Source organism: Biomphalaria glabrata, chromosome 13 (assembly GCF_947242115.1).
Source record: "Biomphalaria glabrata chromosome 13, xgBioGlab47.1, whole genome shotgun sequence".
Classification (NCBI taxonomy): domain Eukaryota; kingdom Metazoa; phylum Mollusca; class Gastropoda; family Planorbidae; genus Biomphalaria; species Biomphalaria glabrata.
In genome coordinates, this window is record NC_074723.1 from 16,310,681 (window position 1) to 16,336,749 (window position 26,069).

At 32.6% G+C, this 26,069-nt stretch overlaps 1 protein-coding gene across 2 annotated transcripts; it reads left to right on the forward strand.

The window, feature by feature from the left end:
* Nucleotides 1-1,233: 1,233 nt before the first annotated feature.
* Nucleotides 1,234-25,995, forward strand: LOC106074410 (uncharacterized). Of its 2 annotated transcripts, none has more exons than XM_056008810.1 (11): nucleotides 1,234-1,351; nucleotides 8,006-8,455; nucleotides 8,642-8,753; nucleotides 11,884-12,113; nucleotides 13,230-13,409; nucleotides 14,903-15,085; nucleotides 15,799-15,948; nucleotides 17,707-17,827; nucleotides 20,505-20,722; nucleotides 23,338-23,464; nucleotides 24,547-25,995. In XM_056008810.1, exons 2-11 carry the CDS (start codon nucleotides 8,051-8,053, stop codon nucleotides 24,726-24,728), a joined length of 1,908 nt encoding a protein of 635 aa, XP_055864785.1. In that variant the 5' UTR covers nucleotides 1,234-1,351; nucleotides 8,006-8,050; the 3' UTR covers nucleotides 24,729-25,995. The 2 variants fall into 2 exon arrangements, with proteins under 2 accessions (XP_055864785.1, XP_055864784.1); XM_056008809.1 differs by lacking the exon at nucleotides 1,234-1,351 and adding an exon at nucleotides 2,429-2,446.
* The last annotated feature ends 74 nt before the right edge of the window (nucleotides 25,996-26,069 follow it).

Consider the following 26,069-nt stretch of genomic DNA (forward strand, 5'->3'; position numbering starts at 1 on the left):
TCCTCATGAATGAAATAGTGTAACTTGCAAATTACATATAGTTAGCCTATATAGGCCTATATATAATGTTACCTATGTATATGTTTATTATATTCTATTTTAATGTCACTTGTACAAATTCATTAGTCGTCATCGTCATTGCATTTTTACAACTTCTCTTATCAGTTGGCATATGTTTTTACTGGAAGAAACAAAGAGCTAGGAAGGGAGCATGAAAAAATGCATGGACACGGATATCAAAAACGGCTCTAACGATTTTCCTAGAAATTCGACAGTTATGTAGCCTATATCTTTGGGAAAAGAACTACTGGCTTTTTTGCCATGCGGGGAAAGCTCGGGTTTAAAAGTTATTGTAGAATATTCGTGTTACACAAATAACAAACTAGTGTTTAAGAGGGAAGACATATTAGGAACCCCATTTATTACGTAAACACAAGCGGTGTTGCACTGACGCGCTAGTGTGCAAATGTACATATATTACTATTATGTTACATCTCTCTTCTTTAATTTAGAAAATCTATTTATCAGAATAACTAACAAACTAGTCAACTAAAAAGTCTAATCAGTTCATCACAAATCAAGTCTCTTGGGTTTGTTAACTATTCTGCCTGAGCGTGTTACATAAGGTTCATTTGGTCTAGAGGTGTTAGAAGAAGCAGTGTGTAGTGGCGGCTCAAAATCTAGTGTAGTTTGTAATCTTGGACTCTCTAGATTTAGTGGTTCTGGTTGTTCTGAGATGTCATCTGGAAAGTCATAAATATTGTCAAATCTGTTTGCTTTCTCAGAAGACTTTCTGATGTGTATTCTGTTTCTTCTGTAGACCTTATCCCACTTCTGACACCATGTAGAATATTCGTGTTACACAAATAACAAACTAGTGTTTAAGAGGGAAGACATATTAGGAACCCCATTTATTACGTAAACACAAGCGGTGTTGCACTGACGCGCTAGTGTGCAAATGTACATATAATACTATTATGTTACAGTTATAAGTGTTCAAATTATAATTTTCTATAAATTAAATTTGGTCTGCAGGTCTAGACGATCTTTATCTTGAGGATGAACACACAGAACTGCACCAGCGGGTATTCTGATTCTAAAAATCTTTGCCCATCACTGATCTAGATTTATATATATATATATATATCATGAACATGGGCATTTTAGCGCGTCTCTCTTTCGTATTTCGTTTACTGGGAAATGGGGACAACTTTTTAAAGTTAAAAAAGAAATAGAAAATCTAGATTCTAGATCTAACAGTAACAGAAAACTAAAAACAAATGTAAATCAAGCGTATTACTATTATTAGAATCTAGATCTAGTATTAGACTAGATCTTTAACTAAAGTAAAGTAAGTTCTCAAACAGTTTATTGGGTTTATGTGAATCTATATATGGATCTAATCTAGATCTAGTTACTTTAAGACTTTATCATAATCATACAGGGAGGTGAAATAAAAAAAATATCTTACAAACCAAAATCAAAATATTTTTCAAAATCTTTGATTTTCATTTGGAAAAACAATTTGAATTTAGTTTTGTAGTTTTGAATTTTTCTTCAGTTAAATCTTAGTAAATCTACAAATCTATAGACTATGGTATTAGCAATAACATCTATCTAGTGGTGTTTACTGACGGTGCTCAGTATGTGCTGAAGGAGAAAGCACAAAAACTGCGTTCAGTATAGGAGTAGGAGCATGAAGTGACCTAATTTATTTTAAAATAAAATCTTGACTATGAGTGGTAATTCAAAGAAACACATCTATTTTTATAGTCCTTTAGTTGCAGAATAAGAATCTACTTTCAGTTTTTTTGTAAGTTAAACGTCACCAAATAAAAAAATAAAATAAAAATTTGACCTAGTTCCCGAATACAGTGTGCCTTATATAAGAATCTGCTATAGATCTAGATAGAGTCATTTACGTCTATCAAACAAGTTAAGCTCAGTCGCCGACATTTTTTATGTTTGAATATGTGTATCTCTGTAAGGATTAGCCCTAGGAAAAAACTGATATGAACTCCTCATCCATTTTTCTTAAAAAGTAGAGATATGTTTTATTCTATTACTACTCATAGTTAAAATTATATTTGATGTTAAAGTGGGTCAGGTCGATGCTTTCAAAAGCTTAAAGTTTCGAACATCGTTTTACCGCTACCTTCAAGGATCGAACATATTAAGAAACGATCGAACACACGAGAAGTATGGTGTTTTAAAAGTGTTATAATCTTAAAATTTGGTGAAAATTATGGTGTTTCAAGAGTGTTATAATCTTTAAATTTTGTTATTTATATTATTTTCTTATTATGCTATGTCAAGACAGACAGATTTTAGTCATTTTCACATGCTCCACATCGAAGAAATCTATCAGCTCTGCTTAGAAACTAATGATACACATATGTGTAAGATGCTAAGCCCAGTAACGCATTAACGACACATTACCATACTGGTACTTATTTAGGTCTAAGCTATTTTGAGATATAAGCGATATAAGGCCTTTAATAAATCCAGATATTATTTATTTGGGGGAGAGCCTAATAAGCTTTGGTAGCCAATAGATAATCCCGCCCTCCCCAAACCATTGGAGGACACAACAGTTTACATGGTTGACCTAAAAACAAAGCATACGCGGCTCTACGTATCTAACCGCCGATCTAGCACGCTCAGTGAATGTAATAGCCCAAAAGTCAATGCTAGATATTTTTGGATCGGGGCATGGGGGGGGGGGGGGGGCTAAAAAGCTATGGTAGCTTGTGAGCTGTCTTATCTATAGATGTAGATAGATCCGCCCTCCCCAAACCACCTGGTTGACCAAATAAAAAACGTATTTAAGAGCACGCTTAGTATTTGTCACACACACACACAAACAACATATATATATCTATATATATAATACGTATCTATCACGCCTAGTGTTTGTGACCTAATTAGCGGCTTGACCGTAGATTACTAATCTATATAGATTTATTTCTGTCTGTTTGTACAAATAGATTATATAGGTATATATATAAATAAACTATAAATGATATATATATATAATTTATAAATATATACATTATATATATTATTGTAAGTAAAACCTTCACCAAATAAAAAAATAAAATTTGACCTAGTTCCCGAAAGTCAGTGTTCAGGTTTTCAAATGCGCTTTTCATGCCCATATGTTTAATACACAAAAACTATTTGAATATATTCAGAATATTAGGCCTTACATGGTCTGAAGTGGTTTTATGTCTTTTAAGAAATTTCTTTATCAAAAACTGTAAATCCCATAGCCAACAATGCTAACCATATTTTCAACTTTTCAATATGATGCACATAAGAATAGCGTGATTAATTTTGGTAGAATTATTGCCAGGCATGATATCTAGCATGAAAAAAAATATTAATATTCGATTATTTTCCTGTACCCTGCATTGCTAAAAACAAAAAAGTGGTATTTTTTATAATAAATTTTAAAAAATATAATTAACTTTAAAAAAAAATCCTAATTAAGCATTAATTAGGCCTTTGTCTAAAGTAATCGATAACTGAACTTTAAAATCTCTCACATTTCGTTCAAAAGTATACTAAATTTCCAAGTGCAGCCTGTGTGAAAAAACATCAAAAATTATCTGTCGTTTTTTCTTTCTGCGCTCCCTGTTTTTTCGACTAGCTAATCTATAGACTACTAGTCGACCAGCGGCGTAGCATATGCCGCTTTTTTGCAGAGCCAACCTTAGGCCACTGCAACCAGCACTTTTACAGGACCCGCGCTAATTTAAGTTGTATAAATTATAAAATTAAACCGTTTTATAACTTATAACAGATTTCCCGCGGCCTCCTGTCGATTTAACAGGAGGTTCTGGAAATATTCTGAAATTGCAAAATAAACGAAAAAGTCCTGGAAATATCCGGAAATTATTAAAATCTTTTGAAAACTCATACCAATCTCCTGAAATATACAGACGAAAATTGTCTTTTTTTTTTCACTCTTAAATTACCTAGGATAACTCCCTTTGTCCGAGTTGCTAAAATAAAAGAGTAATCTTTCCATTGTGTCCAAACTATTGAGCGTGCTCTGTCGCTTCGATAGTTACTACAGAGTAGATTTCTCCCCCCCCCCCCTTTTTTTTTTAACGTGATGTAGAAATTAAAAAAAAAGAGTGATATTGCAACAGTGCTGCCCAGCTATCTTGTGACTACGTGTTCTCCCCCTCCCCCCTCTTGTTTTCTCGTGGACTATCCGCAGAGTGATCTTTCCATTACTCCTTACTACTCGTTTAAACTGTTGAGGGAAGAAGAGAATTATATATATATATATAGATACCTATACTATATTAATAAGTAACTTTTTTTATATATATAGTCTATAGGCTGGTACTAGATTAGTTACTAGGGGTTCCGTAATAAAAATTAAAATAGCTATATATATATATTAGGGGTGCACCGGATAGTACTTTTTGATATCCAGCCAGGGTCGGATATGACCGGATAGTAAAATTTGATATCCGGCCAGGGCCGGAGCCGGATACCTAAGTGTCTTGTTAATAGCTTGTGTTGCAGAACATTTTACGAAACTGTTAAATAACATACCTATATTGGTTGGTTTTATTGTTTTTCCTTTTATATACCTTATTGTTTTAAACTCTGTTACTGATTGATTTATTCAAGCTTAACAGTATTTCTAAAAATCTGTATAGCATGAGTGTGTCTGTGTGTATGTACGATGCCACCAACTGTAAAGGATATGTGTAGCACGGTCAATGTAAATAATGTTAGTATATATTTAACTAGTTACTAATGTAAATCTCTCATAAGTAAAGTGCAATCTGCCTTGTATAGTGGTCAGATGTATGTGTTCATGAATTTCAGACCAACAGCCTGGTCAGATATACCTAGTGAGCCTAAACATGTAGTCCTAGTGTAGTGTGTATAGTTGTTTGTGTTAACCATCAAGCATTGTTTTTTCCTTGAGCATACGCACGCAATAGAGTTTGGTGTCAGTCAAAAAAGATAACACATTGGCTTGGTCAGTCAAGCATATAGATAAATTATACCCGTCCACTAGTTAGAGGTCAAGGGTTGTTTTTTTTTACGCTCCAGCATATTGTTTCTTTGTTTGCTAGATCTAACTTCGGTACTCTTATTCAATTTATTTTATGCCAATTTAAAATTTACTGTAAGGTTTTCCGTTATTTATTAAGTTAAAAGAATTAAACAATGAAATTAGCTTTCTTTCTAAAGGTTTTAATACAAGGCAAAAAAATACACACACGCAAACATGCACATCTTTGTTTTATTTTATTGTGCAAAGAACGTACGTAAGAAATGTTAAATGCAAAGAACGTATGTTAGAAACATCTTCCTTAATTATTAATTATTTTATCCGTGGTTTCAGTAACTGTTACAAAAGGGAACGATAGTAAGCCTATGGATGTCAGGTGTGTAAAAGTCGTCCTAGCCTGATATACAGTAGCTAAGTACGCATCTTAAGTAAAAAAAAATAGTAATAACAAGGAGTTAATTGACTGTCACAAATTATTAAGACTATTGTTATCAAATCAAGACACTTAACTGCAGGAGTAATATTCAAGTTAACACGTTAGAAAAATTATTTAACAGTAATATTTATAGACAGTGTAATATCCTTTGTTAGCACGTTGTGTTTTTTTCATTCTGGCTTAAAAATGGTCAATGTCTATCAATAAATTGGGTGTCAAGGACCAAAGAAATAAAATAAAGAGTAGGGGAGGTTTAGCTCTCCATTTAAAGATAGCCCTGGTCGTGTCTTCTACAAAATAATTAGTTACTGGCTTACTGGGCTATATAGTCTCGCGGTTTGTGTTCTGTGTAGCTAAAGGTCACTCTTTTAGGTGCGTGTGATCTTTAGTCCAGCTTACTATTTGAGATTTATGTTCAAGTAACTCGGCACACTTAAAAAGGTGTGGCCTCTAGCCCAACCACGTGATTCAGATTTTTCTCCAAATAAGCAAACTCTTTTTCCGGATACCCGTGAAGATGTTTGGCTTGCAGTCCAGTCCCCCCCCCCCCCAATTAAGATTAACTACTAAGTAAACAAACCTACTTCCCTCGTGTGACCTCTAGAGAGTGCTTATGTCCATCGTATCTGACTTGGGGTCACCTGTCAATCAATGAACTCAATGTGATGGACTAGACAAATAAAAGGGGGAGGGAGTTCATCTGGAAATATACCTGGTTACCTTAGAGGTGTGGCTATTGTAGTCCAGCTCCCCCTAATAAAGATTAACTACTAAGTAAACAAACTCAGTTCCCTCGAAAGGTGTGACCTCTAGAGAGTGTTAATACGCTGACATTAAACCTACATCCATTGTATTTAACTTGTGGTCACCTGCCTAAAAAAAAAACTCAATGTGATGGACTAAACAAATAAAAGAGGTGGGAGTTGTTCATCTCTACCTCTGGAGATATACCCGCACAGCTAGACAGACGTCTGGTCAGCATAACGTAGTCAAGGAATGTAGCATTTTAACATGTTAACTAACCTACTCAAAGGTCAAGACAAATTGAAAAAAGTGCCAGCCATTGCTGCTCTGTGTGTAAAGCGCATTTATGATGTAAAGTTTCATTTCTATTTATATTAAGTTATTAACACGCCATTAATACATTCTACAACAGACATTAATGGAACGAGGTTCACTTTATGCATATTAAATAGGTGTATTTAACTATCCGGTTTACTATCCGGTAGTGATATCTGGCCAGAGCTGAATAGCACCGGATAGTAAAAAATGCCGGATATTCGGCAGAAGCTGGAGCTGGAGGGACTATCCGGTGCACCCCTAATATATATATATATATATATAATCTATTTATTTATATGTAATGAAACCACTATAGTGACTACATCTAGATTCTAGAAGGAAGTTATTGAAATATAAATGACTCAAAAAAGAATTTTGAAAATATGATAATTAGACAATTAGTTCAAAAGTTATGTTATACATTTTTTAGTCAATTATTTTGACCTCTTCTTATTAGCTTTCTTTGTGACAACTTTATCAATATTTTACTAATCAATTTCTTTTTTTGTCCCACTTTGGCTATTTTGTCATTGTCACTATGAATTTATTTTTTTTTAAATCTAGATCTACATAAATATTATTTAGCTTTTAAATATATATATATCATTTTAAAGTACACTAAAATAATAAAATTAATATTCCTGTGATATTTGTTTTGTTATTTAACTTTTTAATTAACATTATGTAAAAAATATTTTAAGTGAGAAAATACATTGACTTTCACAATTTGTTAAAATTTGTATAATTACACCCTCTCTTCTGAAAGGATATATTCAAAATTAACTTTATAAAAACATTTTTTTTAAATACCTTGAAAGATTTTAAGCATTTTTATCTATTGAATCAGATATAGCAACAATCGAGGGTAATAAACGGGGAATGTTTGTTTCTATAATGCTTTTTAAAATGGCAATTGATAAATTAAATAATTCACATTTTGAAGTGTGTTTATTATTTTAAAATATCCATTTTTTTGCACTCTTTGAGAGCCTTACAAAATATGCATAGCTCACATGAAATTTAGGTCTTGACCTGAAACTGCCAGTGGGAAGGAATATAAAACTTATATATGGATTACCTAAAAAAATATAAACCACACATGATCTGTGTCTGTCAGTAATCCAATTTTGTTAATCTTAGAATGTTAGTATCTTGATCTAATCTGGTTGGTACATGGAATTCAATATTTTAAACAGATTTTTTTTTAACCATATCAGTGACCAATGTAAAAATATTCTCTGTATATATATATATATATATATATATATATATATATTTTTTTTTTTTAACCTTATCGAAGACCAATGTAAAAATATTCTCTGTACCGGTATATTTTTTTTTAAGCATCTGAAGTTTTTATTCAAACTATATTTATTATTTCAGTATATCAGAGACTGATAAATCTTCTTGACAAACTTTTATTCTGACTGCTAATGTCTATTATATTACATTTTTTTTTTCAGATTAGCTTGAACTTTTAAATTACTGGGAAAAATTTCATTTAAAACATGGGTGTTCATAAACTTTGGTCCTATGTCAAGCAAAACAAGGCAGAGACTGTGGCTTATGTTGATCTGATTGAACTAGCAAAAAGCTACCCGGAAAAGATGAACATACTAATAGATTTTTACTGCTTCGAACACTTTCTGACAGAAAAGTTTTTGGCAAGTCTAGGAAATGTTAATGACATTGACAGTTTGATCTACGCTGGAGGAGAGTATAAGCTGATGGACAGAACTTTAAGATGTTTAATACTGGAACTCAGAAGAGTTAATATTGAGCCAATCTTCTATCTTGATGGAGCTAAAGGCAGTGCCGACATTTCAACTAAACAAAAGATGCAGACTTGGAAGAATAGATATCTAGATTCACAAAAAGGTCTTAAGAACGTTTTCTTTTACCTTAGGGGTGAGGTAATAATATTTTTTTTTTAGCTTTTTCAAAGCTTGATGTTTCTTTTTTTTTTTTTTTAATATCTTAACATACACACTGAATAAATTTCAAATTACATTAACTCTAAAAAGTTACTGCAAAAAAAAAAAAAGACAAAGATGATTTTGTATAATATTGGCTCCTATTCTGTTTTATTATATTTTTAGAGACCTTTGACTGATGTTAACTTAAGTCGGTTAACTCGACCATGTCTTCAAGAGATGCAAAATGTCCTAACGCTACAGGACTTAGGATGTAAGATGTTTCTCAGAGTATCAGGTGAGAAAACGTTTGTGTAAATTACTGCTACTTATATTGATAATTTATATCTAATTTTTATTTTAGTGTTGTTCTTTTTAGCACATTTTGTTTAAAATTTATGATTGAATGTGGATTATAGTGTGTATTATTGCTTTACACATAGTGTTCAATCTGTTCATGATTTTTCCTTATCTTCTTATCTTATATAATACAGACATTATTTAAAAAAAGAAGATGATTACGTCCTACGCCTCATTCATTTAGTCATGCATATTAACCAATGACTTAAATTCTGGAAAATCACTGGTTTTCCTGGCTAGCTCAGGCAACCCATTCCATGCTCTAATAGCACTAGGGGAGAAGGAGCACTTGTACAAATTTATCCTAGCATATGGGACGAGGAATGTTCCTTTATGTATTTGAAGATTATGGTTAAGTGTTTTATGTATAATTGCTACTTTACTTTTGAGTCTTCTGTCCTGAAGCCTTTCTAAATTTAGTGATTTTACTAAAGGTGTTACTCTAGTCAAATGTGAATATTCGTTTGTTATGAATCTCACTGCTCTATTTTGTGTCTGTTCCAGTTTCTTAATGTTTTCTTGAGTTGAGGGGTCCCAAACAGAGGATGCATATTCTATTATTGGCCTAACCAAGGTTAAATAGCATTTTAGTTTTATGTTCTTATTTGACTTATAGAAACTTCTTTTAATAAACCCTAATGCTTTGTTTGATTTTTTGATAGCTTCATCAATATGGGGATTCTATGACAATTTTTCATTTATCATAACACCTATGTATTTTGCGTTTTTAGTCTGTGTTACTGGTTTACCATGAATAAGATAAGTGGAATTAATTTGTTTTTGTTTTTTTGTTACTCTTAATAACTTACATTTTTCTGGGTGGAAAGACATGCTCCAATTGGATTCCCCTTTCTGTAATTCTGTAATTCATCTAATTCTTTTTGTAAAATTTCTGTATCTTGTGTTGTTTTTATTGTTCTATATATTATGCAATCATCTGTGAATAATCTGACTTTTGTTCCTGAACTAATGCAATGTGGTTAATCGTTAATGTAAATTAAAAATAGTAGTGGACCTAAGACTGTTCCTTGAGGTACGCCTGAGTTTACTGTTATTGGTGTTGATTTAGAGCCATTTATTATTAGAGTTCGTTCTCTCCCTATCAGAAAATCTTTAATCCACTGATGCAATGGACTATCAATGCCAAAATATTTTAATTTTTTAAGCAAACTATGGTGGTGAACTTTGTCAAAAGCTTTGGAAAAATCTAGTAAGATAGCATCTATTTGCTCACTGTTATCTAAACCTTTTGAAAAATCATCAATTAGACCTATTAGTTGTGTTTCACATGATCTATATTTCCTAAAGCCATGTTGGTATGGAGTAAGGACATTATGTTTGTCTATGTGGATTATGATGTTGCTACATATTATGTGTTCTAGGATTTTACATGTGATGCTGGTAAGTGATACTGGTCTGTAGTTTCCTGGGTCAGATTTTTCTCCTTTTTTAAATAGAGGGGTGACATTAGCTTCTTTCCAGTCCCTTGGTACTCTGCCCTGGTTAAGAGATGCCTGAAAAAGTATTTTTAACACTGGTGCTAGCTCACTGCTTAGTTCTTTGAGTAATCTAGCTGGAATACCATCAGGTCCAGATGCTTTATTCGGCTTGATGTTGGCTAATAGTTTTTGAATTCCCTTTTCTTGTACTTCTATATCTCCTATGTTGTCTACTTGGTTCAAATTAAGTAATATGTCTTTGTCTCCTGGGGCTGAGAATGCTGATGCAAAGTATTTGTTTAGGATGTTAGCTTTAGTTTCATTATCATTATGTGTTAAGTTGTCTTCTCATTTTAATGTCACTATGCCTGTTGTTTCCATTTTCTTTGACTTAATGTATGACCATAGGTTTTAGTTGTTATCTTTAGATATTACATTGTTTATGTATTCACTCTGCAGCTGTCTGCTTACTTTTTGGGTTAAGTGTTTAATTTTTATATACTTTTTGTAAACTCTTTCTGCATTAGTTTCTTTAAATTTTCTATATAGGTTTTCCTTCTGTTTACAAAGCTTCTTTTATCTATTATTAAACCAGCATTTATTTATTTTGTTTGATGTGTATTTAAATGGTATATGATTTTCTATAATCTTTTTAAGATAGTTTTTTATGAAATTCCAGATGTCATCGATTGGTTGGTTAATGTCTTTTTCTGATAAGTTGTTTGTTGAAAGTTTAATGCAGCTTGGTGTAGTTGTTTTAGGTTGCATTTGTTCCATAGGAAGATTTTTCTTTTGGGTTTTATATTGGCTACTGCTTTTATCTGACTGTATTTTCATGATCTGTGGTCTGATAGACCAAGGATAATATCATAATCAACTACTAATCCAGGTCTGTTGGTTAAGAAGAGATCTAATGTGTTGTTTAATCTAGTTGGCTTTTTAATGATTTGATCTAAACTTAGGTTGTATAAAGTTTCTATGGAAAGCTCATTTATGTCCTTAAAGTTTTGGTGTTTATCTATGGTTAGTGTTTTCCAATTTATATCAGATAGGTTGAAATCACCCATAATAAAAAAAAATGCATTTTTATTTGTCTCTTTAAGTCTACTTGACAATTCTAAGTTTGTTATATCTTCCCCTACACAAGGGTCTCTAGGTTCATTAGTTCTGAAATTACCAAGACATATGTAACCAGTCAAAGAGAAAAGTTAAAGACATTCAGTGGCATGCTATTGGGTATACATTGTTAGAACAGAATGAGAATTTCACAAACTGAAACAATTAACATAAAGCCAATTTTAAAAGACAACTCCTACTTTATGAAGCTGATGACTATTTGTAAGAGCAATAACTTTGCTCTTAATAACTAATAGATGATAGATATTTAAAAATAAAAATTAAAAAAGTTGTGCACATATAAAATTTATTGACAGATGGGATATGCAATAGATGAGAATCTGCCTTTAAATATTTTTTGACAGAAAGATTATGCAATAGATGAGAATCTGCCTTTAAATATTTTTTGACAGAAAGAATATGCAATAGATGAGAATCTGCCTTAAAATATTTCTTGACAGAAGGGATATGCAATAGAAAAGAATCATCTTTTTTTTTTTTTTTCTGTTTTAGGTGAGGCAGACTACATGATAGCTAAAGACTTGATGGAGAACCAGAATGCCTTCTGTGTCCTCAGTAATGATACTGACTTTACCATCTTCCCTGACAGTGTCCTCCTTCCGCAAGACATGTTTGACCTGACTTTGCAACTTGGACAGGGACTCAGCTCCTTTGAGCCCAGAGTTCCAGAGAATCTAATCTGTGGCATTATTCGAACAGAAAACGTAATGAATCTGCTGAAGGTAATGTTCTGGAGAAGCAAACTCTTCTTTGTCTGTTCCTGTCATGTGTTTGTTCTGTTTTATTTTCATAGGACATACTTTTCTTTCATTTTTCTTTGTGAAACACAAGCTTACAATGCCTTCCTGTTTGGAGTAAGCCACTTTAGTTCATAGCAGGCTTTATTTGTTTCTTGACTTTTCCAAGTTCACAATTGTCTCTGTTTCCTTCCTTTTTCTTGTTTCTTCTTTCTAGGAAGGGACTTAGTGGGTGAATGGTAACATATTTCTAAACCAAGTGGTCTGGAGTATGAATCCTGGTGAAGACTGGGATTTTGAACTTCAGAAGGTTTAGGATGATCATGAGTCCACCCAGCTCTAAGAAATACCTTACATATTGGGGATGTAAGGGTATCTGGTCATTATGCTGGCCAGATGGACCACCAGCCATAGAAACATATGTTGGGAAATAAATGCGGCTGATCATTGAGCTGGCCACAGTACACCCTTGTCAACCATCAGCCATAGAATTTTACACAAAATGTTTTCATATCATACTTATTAACCAACATTTGTCTACGAAGACATAACACATTTTCTCTTGAAACCTCTGATACAATGTCAGTCACATTTATTGTTCTACAGCTACCTAAGAACTAAACTTGAATAGTTGATTGCCATCTTGGCTTAAGTAGCAGCAGAGAAATGTTTCTAGATTTTTCAAAATTATTAGGAGATGGTTGTGATTTTTGTTATGCTGATATTAGCTGAACTATAGTCTTTCTACTCTACTTCGTGAGTGTATGTATTGCAGTTGAATTTTATTAGAGTTAGAGCTTATGTAGAAGAATCATACAAAACGCCATTACACAATGATTAGGTGTTAAAACCTTGTATATCAGGGCTGTAATGAGTTATAGGCCTTTTCTATGCAAATTTACTAAAATATTTGTAACTAATTATGTGATTTTTGTAGTAACTTTTAAGTAAAAACCTTTTGTTGTCTTTTATGGATATTTCAAGAGAAGTTCACTCAGTTTCATGTTGATTCAATTTTCAATTTAACCAATTTAAAATGTTAATTTGTACAGTTTAATTATTTAAACATTTTTTATCTTTTTTTATTTTTTTCTGTTTTAGCTACCTGATCACCGGTCACTGATTGAGGTAGCCATAATAGGGGGAAATGATTTTACAATGCCAATACTGAGCAAGCACTCCACATTTATGTATCACTACAAGGGCAATTTCCAAAATTTATCTTCACTAATAAATCAATCAGGCAGTATTGAGAAATGTGATTTCTTTGGAGAGCTGATGGTAAGCTTAATTGAAACCTAGCTAAATGTTGTGTTTACTCTGAATTCAATTTAAAACTGAAATATCTATAATTAAAAAAATAATTCTCAAATAAAACAAAATTTTCCAATTCATGGCACATGATAAGCAGTTCAGACTGTCATCATGATGGCCTGAGTTCAAACACCGCCTGCCGTCATCTCCTGCTCTTGAATTGGAGGCAATGACCTTATAACCTTCTTTTTTGAAAGAACATCAAAACATTTAAAAAAAATTATTTGAAATAGCAAAAAGTTCTTAGATGTCATTTTGCATACAGTACAGAAATAAGTTTGTTCAAGAGAGATACTATTGTGCAAAAGATTTGTGAAGAAGTAAGATTTATTATACATTTTGTTTCTTTCTCTCAAAGTTTACCTTTTGTGCAACAGTTATTAAAAAAATGGTAAGAATAGGAGGGTTGCCGCATAACAACAGGGCATTTTCTGAGACATACTATGTTGTTTTGACTGGAATAACACAATAACCAAGAAACTGACATTTAATATCCAGCTCTGTGTGCTTTAGTTTATTCTACAATCACAGAGTCATATGACTAAACAAAGTCAGGGCAAAAGGAAGATCAGTACATATTTGGTCGCAGGACAGGTTTTTAGGAAATATTTATATCTTGAATTTAATTTTAATTATTAAATTTTAAAGGACTAAATTGTAAGAATCAAGCGAATCAATTTAACTTATTCATCCATTTGCTGCTGTTTTGAGAGACAATAAAACAAATATTTATATTGACCAACTCTAAAAAAAGCCAGCACTATATTAAGTAGTATAAATGGAGTTTAAAGCTTTAAGCTGAAGCGTGATGAATAAATATGACTTGTAACATACAGAAGCAGCATTAAGTTTCAAAGGTTATTGGGAGAAGGTAATAGAATATGATGAAACATTGATAAGCTTCAAGGAGGACATAATTAACGGATTACCAAACGGACTCCATCACATATCATGGACTTTACATGTGTGCATTAAAACCCGTGTTTCTCTTTTTTTTCCTCTTATTTATTGTTTAAAATTTCTAGTGTCAAAGTACAATCCTTAAGTTTTCTAAATACTCACCAAAAAAAACCCAACATTTTTCTAATTTTAAAGTATTGTCTGTTGTTACTAAAGTTTCATTACAATATCCTTAACATCACAAAAAAGCAGATATGAAACAGAATCACAGTGGCAATATAACCCTTCTGACCTGTCAAAAAATGCAAACTAAAACTTTATGGCCATATCACAAGTTCCTCACCGATTGCCAAGACCTTCATTCAGGGAATAGTACCAGGAAAAGAAAGAAGAGGCAGACAGAGAAATAAATGTGAAGACAACATTAAAGAATGGGTGGGCCTGTCATTGAAAAAGGGGTGGATGTGATCCTCAACAAATTTATTGAGTGCTCTATAAGAATCCCAGTTTGAGAAACAGACAACTCTTGATAAATCTAAATATAAGAATCTCTGTTTCAGGTGAAAGATGAGAATTTCCGCAACGCAGTTCAGCACTCACGCCAGTTTTACTCCTTATCACTTCCAGATGAGGAGGAGCCTGAGAAGGGGTACTCCTTCAACGTAATAGCTGACAACATTAGGCTAGGGAAGCTTCCCAGCACCATTGTGTCTATGCATCGTGGGATATATTGGCACCGACAGGTCATTACTGTTTGCTGGACTATATGTGTATACATAGATGTGTAAGGGATTTTTGTTACCTAGCTATTTTATGTTCAGGGAAGGTTTCCCTTCTGTCTCATTTTCATATGTCTGTCAGCTGAAAAGAAGGCAGCATGCAGGAGAATAATTAGCTTATGTAATGAACTTGAAATACTTGTAAGATATAAAAATCATCTAGTGTTTTATCTAATATTTTAATGTTGGCTCAATGGTAGAGGTGTATAGGGTCATCATTCAGTTCCATCCATCCATCCCAGTGGCGCTACAGCCCATGGAGGGCTCTGGCCTGCTTCAACACATCCTTCCATTCAGATCTCTCCTGGGCCTTTCGTCTCCACCCCCTAACCCCAAGCTGATGCAGATCTGCTTCCACATCATAAATCCATCACATTCGGGGTCTGCCTTTGTGTCGCCTGCCTTTTGGTTTTTGCCTGTATACGATTTTCTCTCCTCTGTTATCTGACATTCTTTCAAGGTGACCTGCCCAACGTAGTCTGTTCTTTTTTATTTCAGTTACCTAGCAATAAAAATATTTCTCCTTTTTTTTTTTTACTCCTGTTCCTTTTTTGAATTGGATCACAAACAGAACTAAATCACCAGTTGCTGTTGAATGTTACTTATTGGTTAGAAAAAAAAAATCAACTTTGAACATTTTACTGGTGGCCTATAATATATTTCTTTTTTTAAACCAGATATTAGAAGATCCTGGTCCAGATATGCCAGTAGCAGAGCAAGTTTTGGCACGATTGCGTGCCTACATATACAAGATCCTCTTACCCCATGATAAAAGCTATGCTGTAGAGACTGGCCGCACTGTACGTAAACTACTTACAGATGTGAAAGTAAGTAAGCCTTCACTAGAGCTCACTCTTCTATTATTGTATTACCAGCCGGATATGACCCGCGGCCTGCAAGCTTTAGTTTGGGCATTACTAATCTAGTGGATTAAATTTAGATCTATGTGAAACATGAGAGATTCTTTCACATTTTTTTTATTTTGACATGAAATTAAAAGTAATGGTGAAAATGGGCTTATTCTGTTTAGTGTCAGTCATACAGATATAAATTACTGTGAAAACGGGTTTAACTGATTTGTTTAAAAGTTTCATTCTTTAATAGAGATAAGTAGTAGTTATTTTGGGGGCCCTTTAGTTGTGGGAAGGGACTTATTTAACGCTTTATATTATAACATTTACAAATATTGTACATCATTTTAGTCATAGTGTGTCATTGAAAATAGGGTTATAAGCTGTTGTGCACTGAATTTAATTTTGGCATACATTCTAAGTGTTAAGGTAGGTATGTTATAATTCTACTCAGTGGCTTCAAAAGTTAAACATATTGTCTACTATTTTTGGCTCCAATGGGATGTTATTATTCTGGTATTCCAATATGACATGTTGAAAATTTACAAACTTGTATGGCCTCCTTCAGTCGCAAAATGACTATGCTCTTTCTTACAAAATAGGATTTGCTATAATTTATGTAACTTATTGAATTTTTAAAAACCTTCATCGTGTGAAATACATGTTCATGGAATACTTAAAACAGAGCTACCATTGCTTATCAAATTTGTTCAGTGAAAAATACATTTGTAAACAAGTTTTTCTAAACAGCTTTTAAGACAGTAGCCTACTTATACTAAGTGCAAAACATTATAAAAAAAAAGTTTGTAGTAATGTCAGTCATTGTTTGAAATCTATTCCAGTGTGATCTGTCACATTCTCCTTACAGGCTTTAATCACCATAAACATTAAACACAGTCACAAGACTGCCTTCATTTCTCTCCTGCATAAAATACTAGAGCAAAGTTTCAATGTCTTCCATGGTACTGTATCCTGCGTTGCCACTTGCACCAATCGAATACAGACATCACATTTATTTTCCTGGTCTGTTGATGGAGTCTAGCAATAATGGCAGTGTCTTAATCTACATTTTTATTATAACATTGACATCCAATTATTGACCTGTTGAATTCAACATTTCTGACAAAGCTTATATCACATCACTCCATCTGTCTGGGTGGATTCTAATACACTTTTTGTCTCCTACTTCTTATTCTCATTCAGATTCTTATTCAGATCAAGTTGAAATTTTGAACAAACATTCATTGTCACATGAATCAATGAAAAAAAAATTAACCTATAATTTGTCAATAAATGGTAATTAATTAATCTAGCTTTATATAGAAAAAGGTAGATAAACTTTGCATTATTGAGATAAGGCAGCAATTGAAGGATGCTCTTATTTGACTGAATATTAGCTTGGTTTTTAAAAAGGTTTTTTTTTTATTCTCTGAATTTTTTCTTTGGTCCAATTAAACAATGTATTTCCATATAAGTGGATATCATTATTTATACACAATAGGATTTGATTCAGTACTTTAGCATTTGATCTGAATAAGTGATTGGTCTGATGTACCAGTGCCAGTTGTTTAATTAACCAGAGACTCAACTAATGTTAAATACAAGGGTTATCAACAGTTCTGGTGTACTTCTGATACACCAAAAATATCTAGCTATTTATAAATTTGACTTATGTATAAAAATCTCTGGTATCTTACAGTAGTTTGAAGTTCTTTATCTCTTGTTTTTCTCCAGGTTTTCAAAGCGACAGATGACAGAATCCCTTCCCTTGCTGAAGTGACCAAAAACACATTTTCCAGTAATCTCAAGTTGTTTGAGCTCATTATTCAGCATCAAGAATTCAACGAGAATAAATGTAAGGGTTGAGCTTATAAAGAACTAGCCTGACATTACCCGCAGCCTGCGGGCCTTAGTTTGTGTTTACTAATCTAGTGGATTGGATTTAGATGTATGTTAAACTTAGCTAATGATCCTTTCAAGTTTTTCTTTTTTGCTACGAAAATAAAAGTAGTTTTGCGAAAAAGGGTTTAACCGAAGCCAATACATTATTAAAAACGAAAGGAGCTGTAGATGAATAGGATATATAAACTACAATTAAAACGGGTTTACCCGATTTGTAAAATGAAAGGGATTATAAAGTAAGTCAAGGATGTCTGAATTCGCAGATATATGGAACGAATTTATGTAAAAATGCTTTTAAACACAAAATTGAAGGTTAATTTTATTACGTAATGAAATCAATAGACTATATTTTGTATTTTCATGTGTCAAAGTAAAAAAACTATCTGCACAAAGTGTAGTTCTTAAAATTAGATCTAGATCTAGACCCTTTTGATCTTTTCTCATGTAAATATGGCCTAGACAGATGAAGTTATAATGCTTTCATAGATATGGTCAACGTTTTTTTTTTGAAGGTCTTAAGTTTGTTTTAGTGCTACGATACACACTCTACGGTCTATGTTATCACCAAAGGAACATTTCTGCTAAGTTTTATCAAGATTGGTCAAACGGTTTTGATTTCTATTTGTAACATACATACATACGCCTTACTTTCTACTTTATATTATAGATTGGCCCATTGTTGTTTACATAAATATCAGAGAGTTAAGTTCATTGAGGTGTCTACACAGATGTGTTTAATTGGTGGTGGGTCGAGAACATTATTGTAAGATGTGTGTCTTTTACAATATGGAAAAAAAAGTTATCTTCAAATGATTAAAAAAGGGTAATTAATTAAAACCATAGTGTAATTTTCGACATAGTTTTTACACACGTTTTGAAGATGTGAATATTATGTAACTGGTCTTACATCAGTTAATTTGTTCAATTTATCTCATTTGTCGCTAGACTTGTTTCTGTTCAATTTTTTTCTTGTAATTCTTAGTTATATATCTTTTTTTTCTTTTTTTTTTTTTTTTATAAAAAAAAGGTGGTTGTATTCATTGATAGACATTTACTAAGCTGAGGACCATAATTGTAGGTTTACCCTTGCTGCCTTTTAAAATTCTTGTTTGGCTTAAAACTAGTTGTTCAAGTTACTCAAGTTTTTATGTGGAAAGTTTCAGCAGAACACAATATGCCTTGGTACTGTACAAAATGTTTAAAAGTTTTAGCTTCTTTGTGTGTAGTAGTGTTAAAATAATTGACTTGGTCCTGTTATTCTCCTATTCTTAGTCTTTTTAACTCCCAGTGGAGATTAGAGGCTCACGGTACATCACCATTGACTTTGTTTTGAACAACTTCCCTCAGTTGGGTCCATGTCCATCTTGCCATCTTCGCTTTTTGATCTCCACCAAGTTTGCTTTCGTTTCGTAGCCTTACTCTTCCCCTCCAGTCCAGAGCCTGCTTTGCAACATTTTCTTTGCATTGTTTTGTCCTGTATTGGAATTCTTTGAGTTAGTATCTCAATGGTTCTCTTGATTTCTTCCTCTGTTAGTGTATACATTTATACTGTGCGAGTTTTTTAATTAATACAGCGCACAAGTGTATTTTTTAAATTACACACTGACTTGGTGCAGAATTAAATTGATTGAATTTTTTACTTTTAAAAATTAAATTTTGTAAATCCAAATAATGAAATGAACTTGTATTCATACAATTAACCGACACTAAGAAAGAACAGTTTTTCAATAGCTGATCAGTAGAACTAAAATAAACTGATTATATGACCAAATGCATAGGGGAACATGACTATGTCTTTAAAAAGACAACTCAAATGCATCTTTACATTATTAAACAATTTACATTTGGGCTTAATTGTCAGTTAACCTCTATCCTAATGATCATTAGCTATGATTCATTATTTAGTTTGCTTGTATATCTAATTTAAACTATTCATTCTATTGGCTGTATATAATAACAGTTGTAATAATCCAGCACAGTGGTTCTCAAACTGTGATACACAGACCCTTTCTTGACCGCAAAGGGTCTGGAGATAGTTGAAAATTGTATACAATTAAAATAATTTCTTTGTTAAAAGGCAGTTTATCTGATCGGATAATTGGAATAATAATCAACTCGCCATTCACTAATGTTTAGTATGTCTATTACAAACTATTATATGATGACTCAAACAAAAGATTTGAAGACAATCTTCACTAAGATATTCCAGACTGTATATCGAGCCCTTTTACCCGTAGACAAACTCAGATCTCAATCACAGATTAATCCATTCTAATACTGAATTATCCACAAACGAGAAATTTAAAACTGATGTTTGAAGAAGAAAACCACAAATTCTGGTTTCCAAAACAGATTCCAATTTCATTTCCTTCACCATGAGTCATTTTACAGAAGTAGTTTGCTGTTTTCCTGTCTTCTTACTTGGTAGAATGTTGATTTGGTGCCTAATGAAGCTAGAAATTTGTGGACTTGGATATTTATGGTTGCTATTTACAAACACTCAACAAAATGAGTTGTTGTTTTTTTTTTACAACAGAGTCCCCGATTCAAAAAAGTTTGAGAACCTCTGATCCAGCACATTAGAATATCCAGCACATTAGAATGTGCTAACACATAATTATCTCATCTAGGTGAATCCTACTTTAAGCAGTTTGGAATTCAGCTTGGATTTATAGGACTACTTCTACGCTACTTTCTTTGCCTCAACTGGAATCAGAACCTCTACATTAGTCCCGAAGAGTTTTATGTCCTTGTCGCCTGGATTTTGGCTGAGCATGATACATTTCACTATTACAAGCTACGAATGAAGCCCAGTCCTAGGTGTATGACTATGGCCAGTTGGTTTCAGGTGAAAACAAACAAACATTTCTGATTATGTATAAATAAAAAAAAAAAGGAGACAGGACTGGATGCTATAATGTGTGGGGGGCATTGAGGTACATACATATAGACAGCACTATATACATTAACATGGGGGACATTCAAGGTACGTACATACATATAGAGAGCACTGTATACATTAACATTCAAGGTACATACATACATATAGAGAGCACTGTATACATTAACATGGGGGACATTCAAGGTACATACATACATATAGAGAGCACTATATACATTAACATGGGGGACATTCAAGGTACATACATACATATAGAGAGCACTGTATACATTAACATGGGGGACATTCAAGGTACATACATACATATAGAGAGCACTGTATACATTAACATGGGGGACATTCAAGGTACATACATACATATAGACAGCACTATATACATTAACATGGGGGACATTCAAGGTACATACATACATATAGAGAGCACTGTATACATTAACATGGGGGACATTCAAGGTACATACATACATATAGAGAGCACTGTATACATTAACATGGGGGACATTCAAGGTACATACATACATATAGAGAGCACTGTATACATTAACATGGGGGACATTCAAGGTACATACATACATATAGACAGCACTATATACATTAACATGGGGGACATTCAAGGTACGTACATACATATAGAGAGCACTGTATACATTAACATTCAAGGTACATACATACATATAGAGAGCACTGTATACATTAACATGGGGGACATTCAAGGTACATACATACATATAGAGAGCACTGTATACATTAACATTCAAGGTACATACATACATATAGAGAGCACTGTATACATTAACATTCAAGGTACATACATACATATAGAGAGCACTGTATACATTAACATGGGGGACATTCAAGGTACATACATACATATAGAGAGCACTATATACATTAACATGGGGGACATTCAAGGTACATACATACATATAGACAGCACTGAGTACATTAACATGGGGGACATTCAAGGTACGTACATACATATAGACAGCACTGGATGCTCAATGTAAGGCACATTCAATGTACACATATAGAGACAGCACTGGGTACTCTGATGTAGGGGACATATAGAGTACATCTGTCTGCAATGGGTGTGATCATTGTAAGAACACCTGTTAAGTAAGATTTCTTAAAGCAGATCTTTTTCTTTTGTTATGCAAAAGTCGGCAACAGATGTTTAACAGTTGTAAAAAATGTGATTGTTCTAACATGACCAAGTCAAAAAGAAGCACCTTTGTGGAGACATTGAAATGTCTTCTTTTAATAGAAGAGTTTTTGAGTTTATCTTTTTTCAGATGGCTCTGGTGAATTTACATTTTATAAGGTCCTACTTAAATGATTAAACAAGGTCTCTTAAACTTTTGAAAAATTGTAATAACCTCATTTTACTTGGTTGATATTCTAACATAGATTACATTAATTTTTTACTTAATTTGGAAAGACCTGCCTCATAATGCGCCTCCGACATATACACACTCTCATATTTTGGGCCTATTAATTTTAGTAGCACTTTTACTCCCCCCCCCCTCCCCCTCCATGGCCGCTAACAACAAAATGATAGCCCTATGTACACATTCCTATTTCCATTTCTGCGTTTGTCTTGGTATTTTGTTCTCAAAATAAAAAGCAATATCAATTCAGTTTTATTAATTGTAATAGATTATTTAACCCCATTTGAATGTAGCGACTTGACAATAGATTTAGATTTATCTTTTCATTGCTATTAGAATTAGTTGTTATTGTTTTTTGACAGTGTTACAAAGTACCAATCTTTGCTCTCTCTCTCTCTTTCTTTGTCTCTCTCGAAAAAAGAAAGAAGAAGACTCTAGATCTATCTCCTTAATGCTATTAGGATTGTTTTTTTGTTTCTTATTTAGTTTGCATCGAAAAGGAAGCGTTAAAAGCATATTAAAAATAAGTAGACAGGGAAATTTTAAAAAATTGCTTTAAAAATATGGAATTTTTAAGTTCTTTATATGTAGACTAGGGCCTTTTAGGAAAATATTTTTAAAAAAAAATACCAAGATTTGATAGAAAGCTTGCGCTTTTTTTTTTTTTCACAAATCGCAAATATGTCAAATCCGGTTCTTGCTGGGCACCCAGGAGTTTTGGGAAACTGTAAAAAATTTATCCGAATCCATACAACAGTTTAAGAGATTTCTTGATCAAAGAGTCTGTCATTTAGTCAGTGATATTTACGTTTATAATGATTGATTTAGTTCTTTTTTTTTCTTTTTAATTCTATTTTGTTGCAAAAAAAATACCTACACAGACGAATCTTATTTCTAAGATCTAGCATTAAATTAGAAAATAGTATCAAGCTTTTGAGTACTCTGTGAAGGAACAAAGAAAATCAAAGTTTAGATGTATTGGAACCAGCATTTCTTCAGACCCCATCACTAAAGCACTAGATCATGACTTTAAATCTGTACATGTTCAGTAGAACCAAACATTAATGGGAACTTTACTAAGTTTATAGTCAATGATAGACAAAATGAGAAAGATTGCTTCCTCTAATTGCAAACTCAGTTCATTTTACTATTTTTCTACTGTGATTTTTTTAGGCACTGTACAGAAATGCTTACGCTTTTCTGGGAAATATCTTAGACGTATCTAATGAATTCCCTTCTCCTAGAGATATGTTCTCATTTTCTACCTGGGTGGCGCTGTATACATCCTGCTTTCTTACACGTAAGTTAAATGAACTTAAGTAAGTTAAATGAACTTAAGTAAGACAAATGAAGTTTAGTAAGTTAAATAAACATTAGTAAGTAAGTTAAATAAACTTAAACACAGTCTAGTCAGAGTTCATACAAGCCTAAAACGTAGTGCAAGAATGCTACTGTGTACTGTGTATGTCAGGTTAGTTTCACACAACAAAATAGGGCGGATGGTTATACTGATTAACACTTGTAAGTGAACTATGCCTGATATATAGAGCATGTCTGAGGGCACTGGATCATGTCCATATGGAAGTCACAGTGTGTAGAGACAGTTTCTACTGTAGGCAAGTGCCCACCATATTTCATTTAGGCCACCAAAGTCACTTCACCTATGGACTCGGATTATTCAAGGCTGGCCCAGCTGGAATGATAGTGTGCTCTATTGCAAGAAAATATTTCAATATCATCCTGTCCCACCCCTTTTTTACTTAAATCTTTTAACATAAGCACTTTTTACTATGAGAAAAATATCTCTGAAGCTCAGAACGCTGGAAAACGCTTGGACACTCCCTTGTTCAATGGAGGGAAACCTACTGCGTCTCTAGGAATATCTTCAGAAAGAAACGTTTCCAGTATCCAAAGCACTTAAAAATTACCTACTTATTTTTATTATATTTGTTTATATTTTATCTATTTAAAATTTAAAAAAAATACAAAATAGACTAGCTTTAATAAACATTTAATAAAGAATTAAGATTCTAAATATATATATGTATATACATAAATATTAACACAAAATAAAAATTGAAACTTCTATTACAATTATGCATTTAAGTTTCTTCTCTTTTTCTAAACATTCTCAAAGCCACCCCATTGTGATTGCCTATGCGTGCCCAATAAACCTAAAGGGCCCTAAACATCAAAGGAAAAGGGGGGGGGGGTAATTATAATTCTTCTCATTTAGAGGGAACACCACTGGCAGATAGTGTCACCATGTTTCAGCATATTGGCAAAATGAATAATAGCTTTTAAATAAATTATATGTTGTTACATAAGTTTTTGAAATTTTTTTGTATGATTTATAAAATAATAATGCATTTCTTCCTCCAGATCCTAATCCAACCTTTCGCCTCCCTTGTCCTCTTCATGTTTCTGTTGAAGAGATGTTAGCAGCTCGTCTCGTTGTGGTGGAAACAGTTCAAGAATACAAAAACTTTGTGAAAAAAATTATTGATGGGTTCTTTCCCTTGGACACACGCATATTACAAGAGGATAGAAAAGTTTACTTGTAGATAATTCTTGGAGTAACTAAACATTGACCTGTTGTATGACCATATGTTATGAAAGCTAATTTTTCTTTGGCTTTGGACCCGAAGTATTACATTTTTACAATTATTTGTTGTTGATACTTGTTCTCATGAAGACAATTAAAGTTTGTTTCTAAATATTTCAGTTTTTAAAATGTGTAAATGTCTAGGTCACTACTCCACAGTTCCTTAGATAAAATTATGTTTTTAATAACATCAAAAGCTTTTCACATATTAGCTTTTTAAATTAGGAAGTTCTTTTTTTATTATTATTATTAAAATAGAACACATTTATAAATATAATCACAATATCTTATAATTCTAAAATTAAATTGCTTGAAGTGACATGGCTCACTGACACATCTCTATGATTGACAGTTGTCACTGAATGATGGTCACTGAGTGACAGCTGTCACTGAATGATGGTCACTGTAACTGATCAAATTGGTGTTATCTGAAGCATTGATTTGTGACTTGTGAAGTGTATTGCAAACTAAGTTTCAACCAAGAGTTCCTTCTGATCAGTTTGAGTTGGAAAGAATCTATGTTGTCATATGGAGAACTGCTGGTAGTATGCATTTCTTTTGTTTTATCTTCAATGATCACATCTAGGTTTTTGAAAAGGGCATTAATAGTTCAAGTACTGTTTGTCTTATGGGTCAAGCCTAATTATATATAAATATATAGTTATATATAGTGATATATATATATATATCACTTTTATAACATAATACCAATTAAGATCTGCTTTGCTTATTTTTAACTTCATTTCTTCTGTACATTGGGTCTCATTGAGATAATACATTGAACCAGACCTGTGGTGCTATGGAATTATTTCCTAATGGTGTCTAAAAGGTGATGTACATATACATATGTAACACCCTGTTTTGTTTTATTTCTGTTGCATACTTTTGTAGTTATTTTACTTTTGTGATAATTATTTTTATGAATTGATTTGATTCTACTGTTAAAATATTTTTATAAATTAATCATGTTGCTTTTTATAATCAGTATACTATTATCATATTAACAATTTGTTAATGTGCCATTAACTAAAAGCAACTGGTGCTTGAAATTACTTTACATATGAAACAAGGGAGTTAAGCAATCTTAACCAAAGCTTCATAGAAGTTTTATGAGTTATTGTTCATTACTATCTACCATTTGATAAACTTATTGTTTAAACTTTAAAAAAAACTTCATTCACGCCTTACTGATCAATCATTTCGTAATAAAAACTGATGTGACGTTCAGAATTATGTTTGTTATTGATTTTTCTTTTTTTTTTCTTATAATTTATAGCCTTTTCATATATACAGGTACTTT

Bases quoted from the DNA above. Each gene is read 5' to 3' on its own strand.
- LOC106074410 (XM_056008810.1), top strand. From the start codon at position 8,051: ATGGGTGTTCATAAACTTTGGTCCTATGTCAAGCAAAACAAGGCAGAG. The intron at 15,086-15,798 runs GTCATTACTGTT...TTTTTAAACCAG, and splicing joins GGATATATTGGCACCGACAG to ATATTAGAAGATCCTGGTCC. The intron at 23,465-24,546 runs GTAAGTTAAATG...TTCTTCCTCCAG, and splicing joins TACATCCTGCTTTCTTACAC to ATCCTAATCCAACCTTTCGC.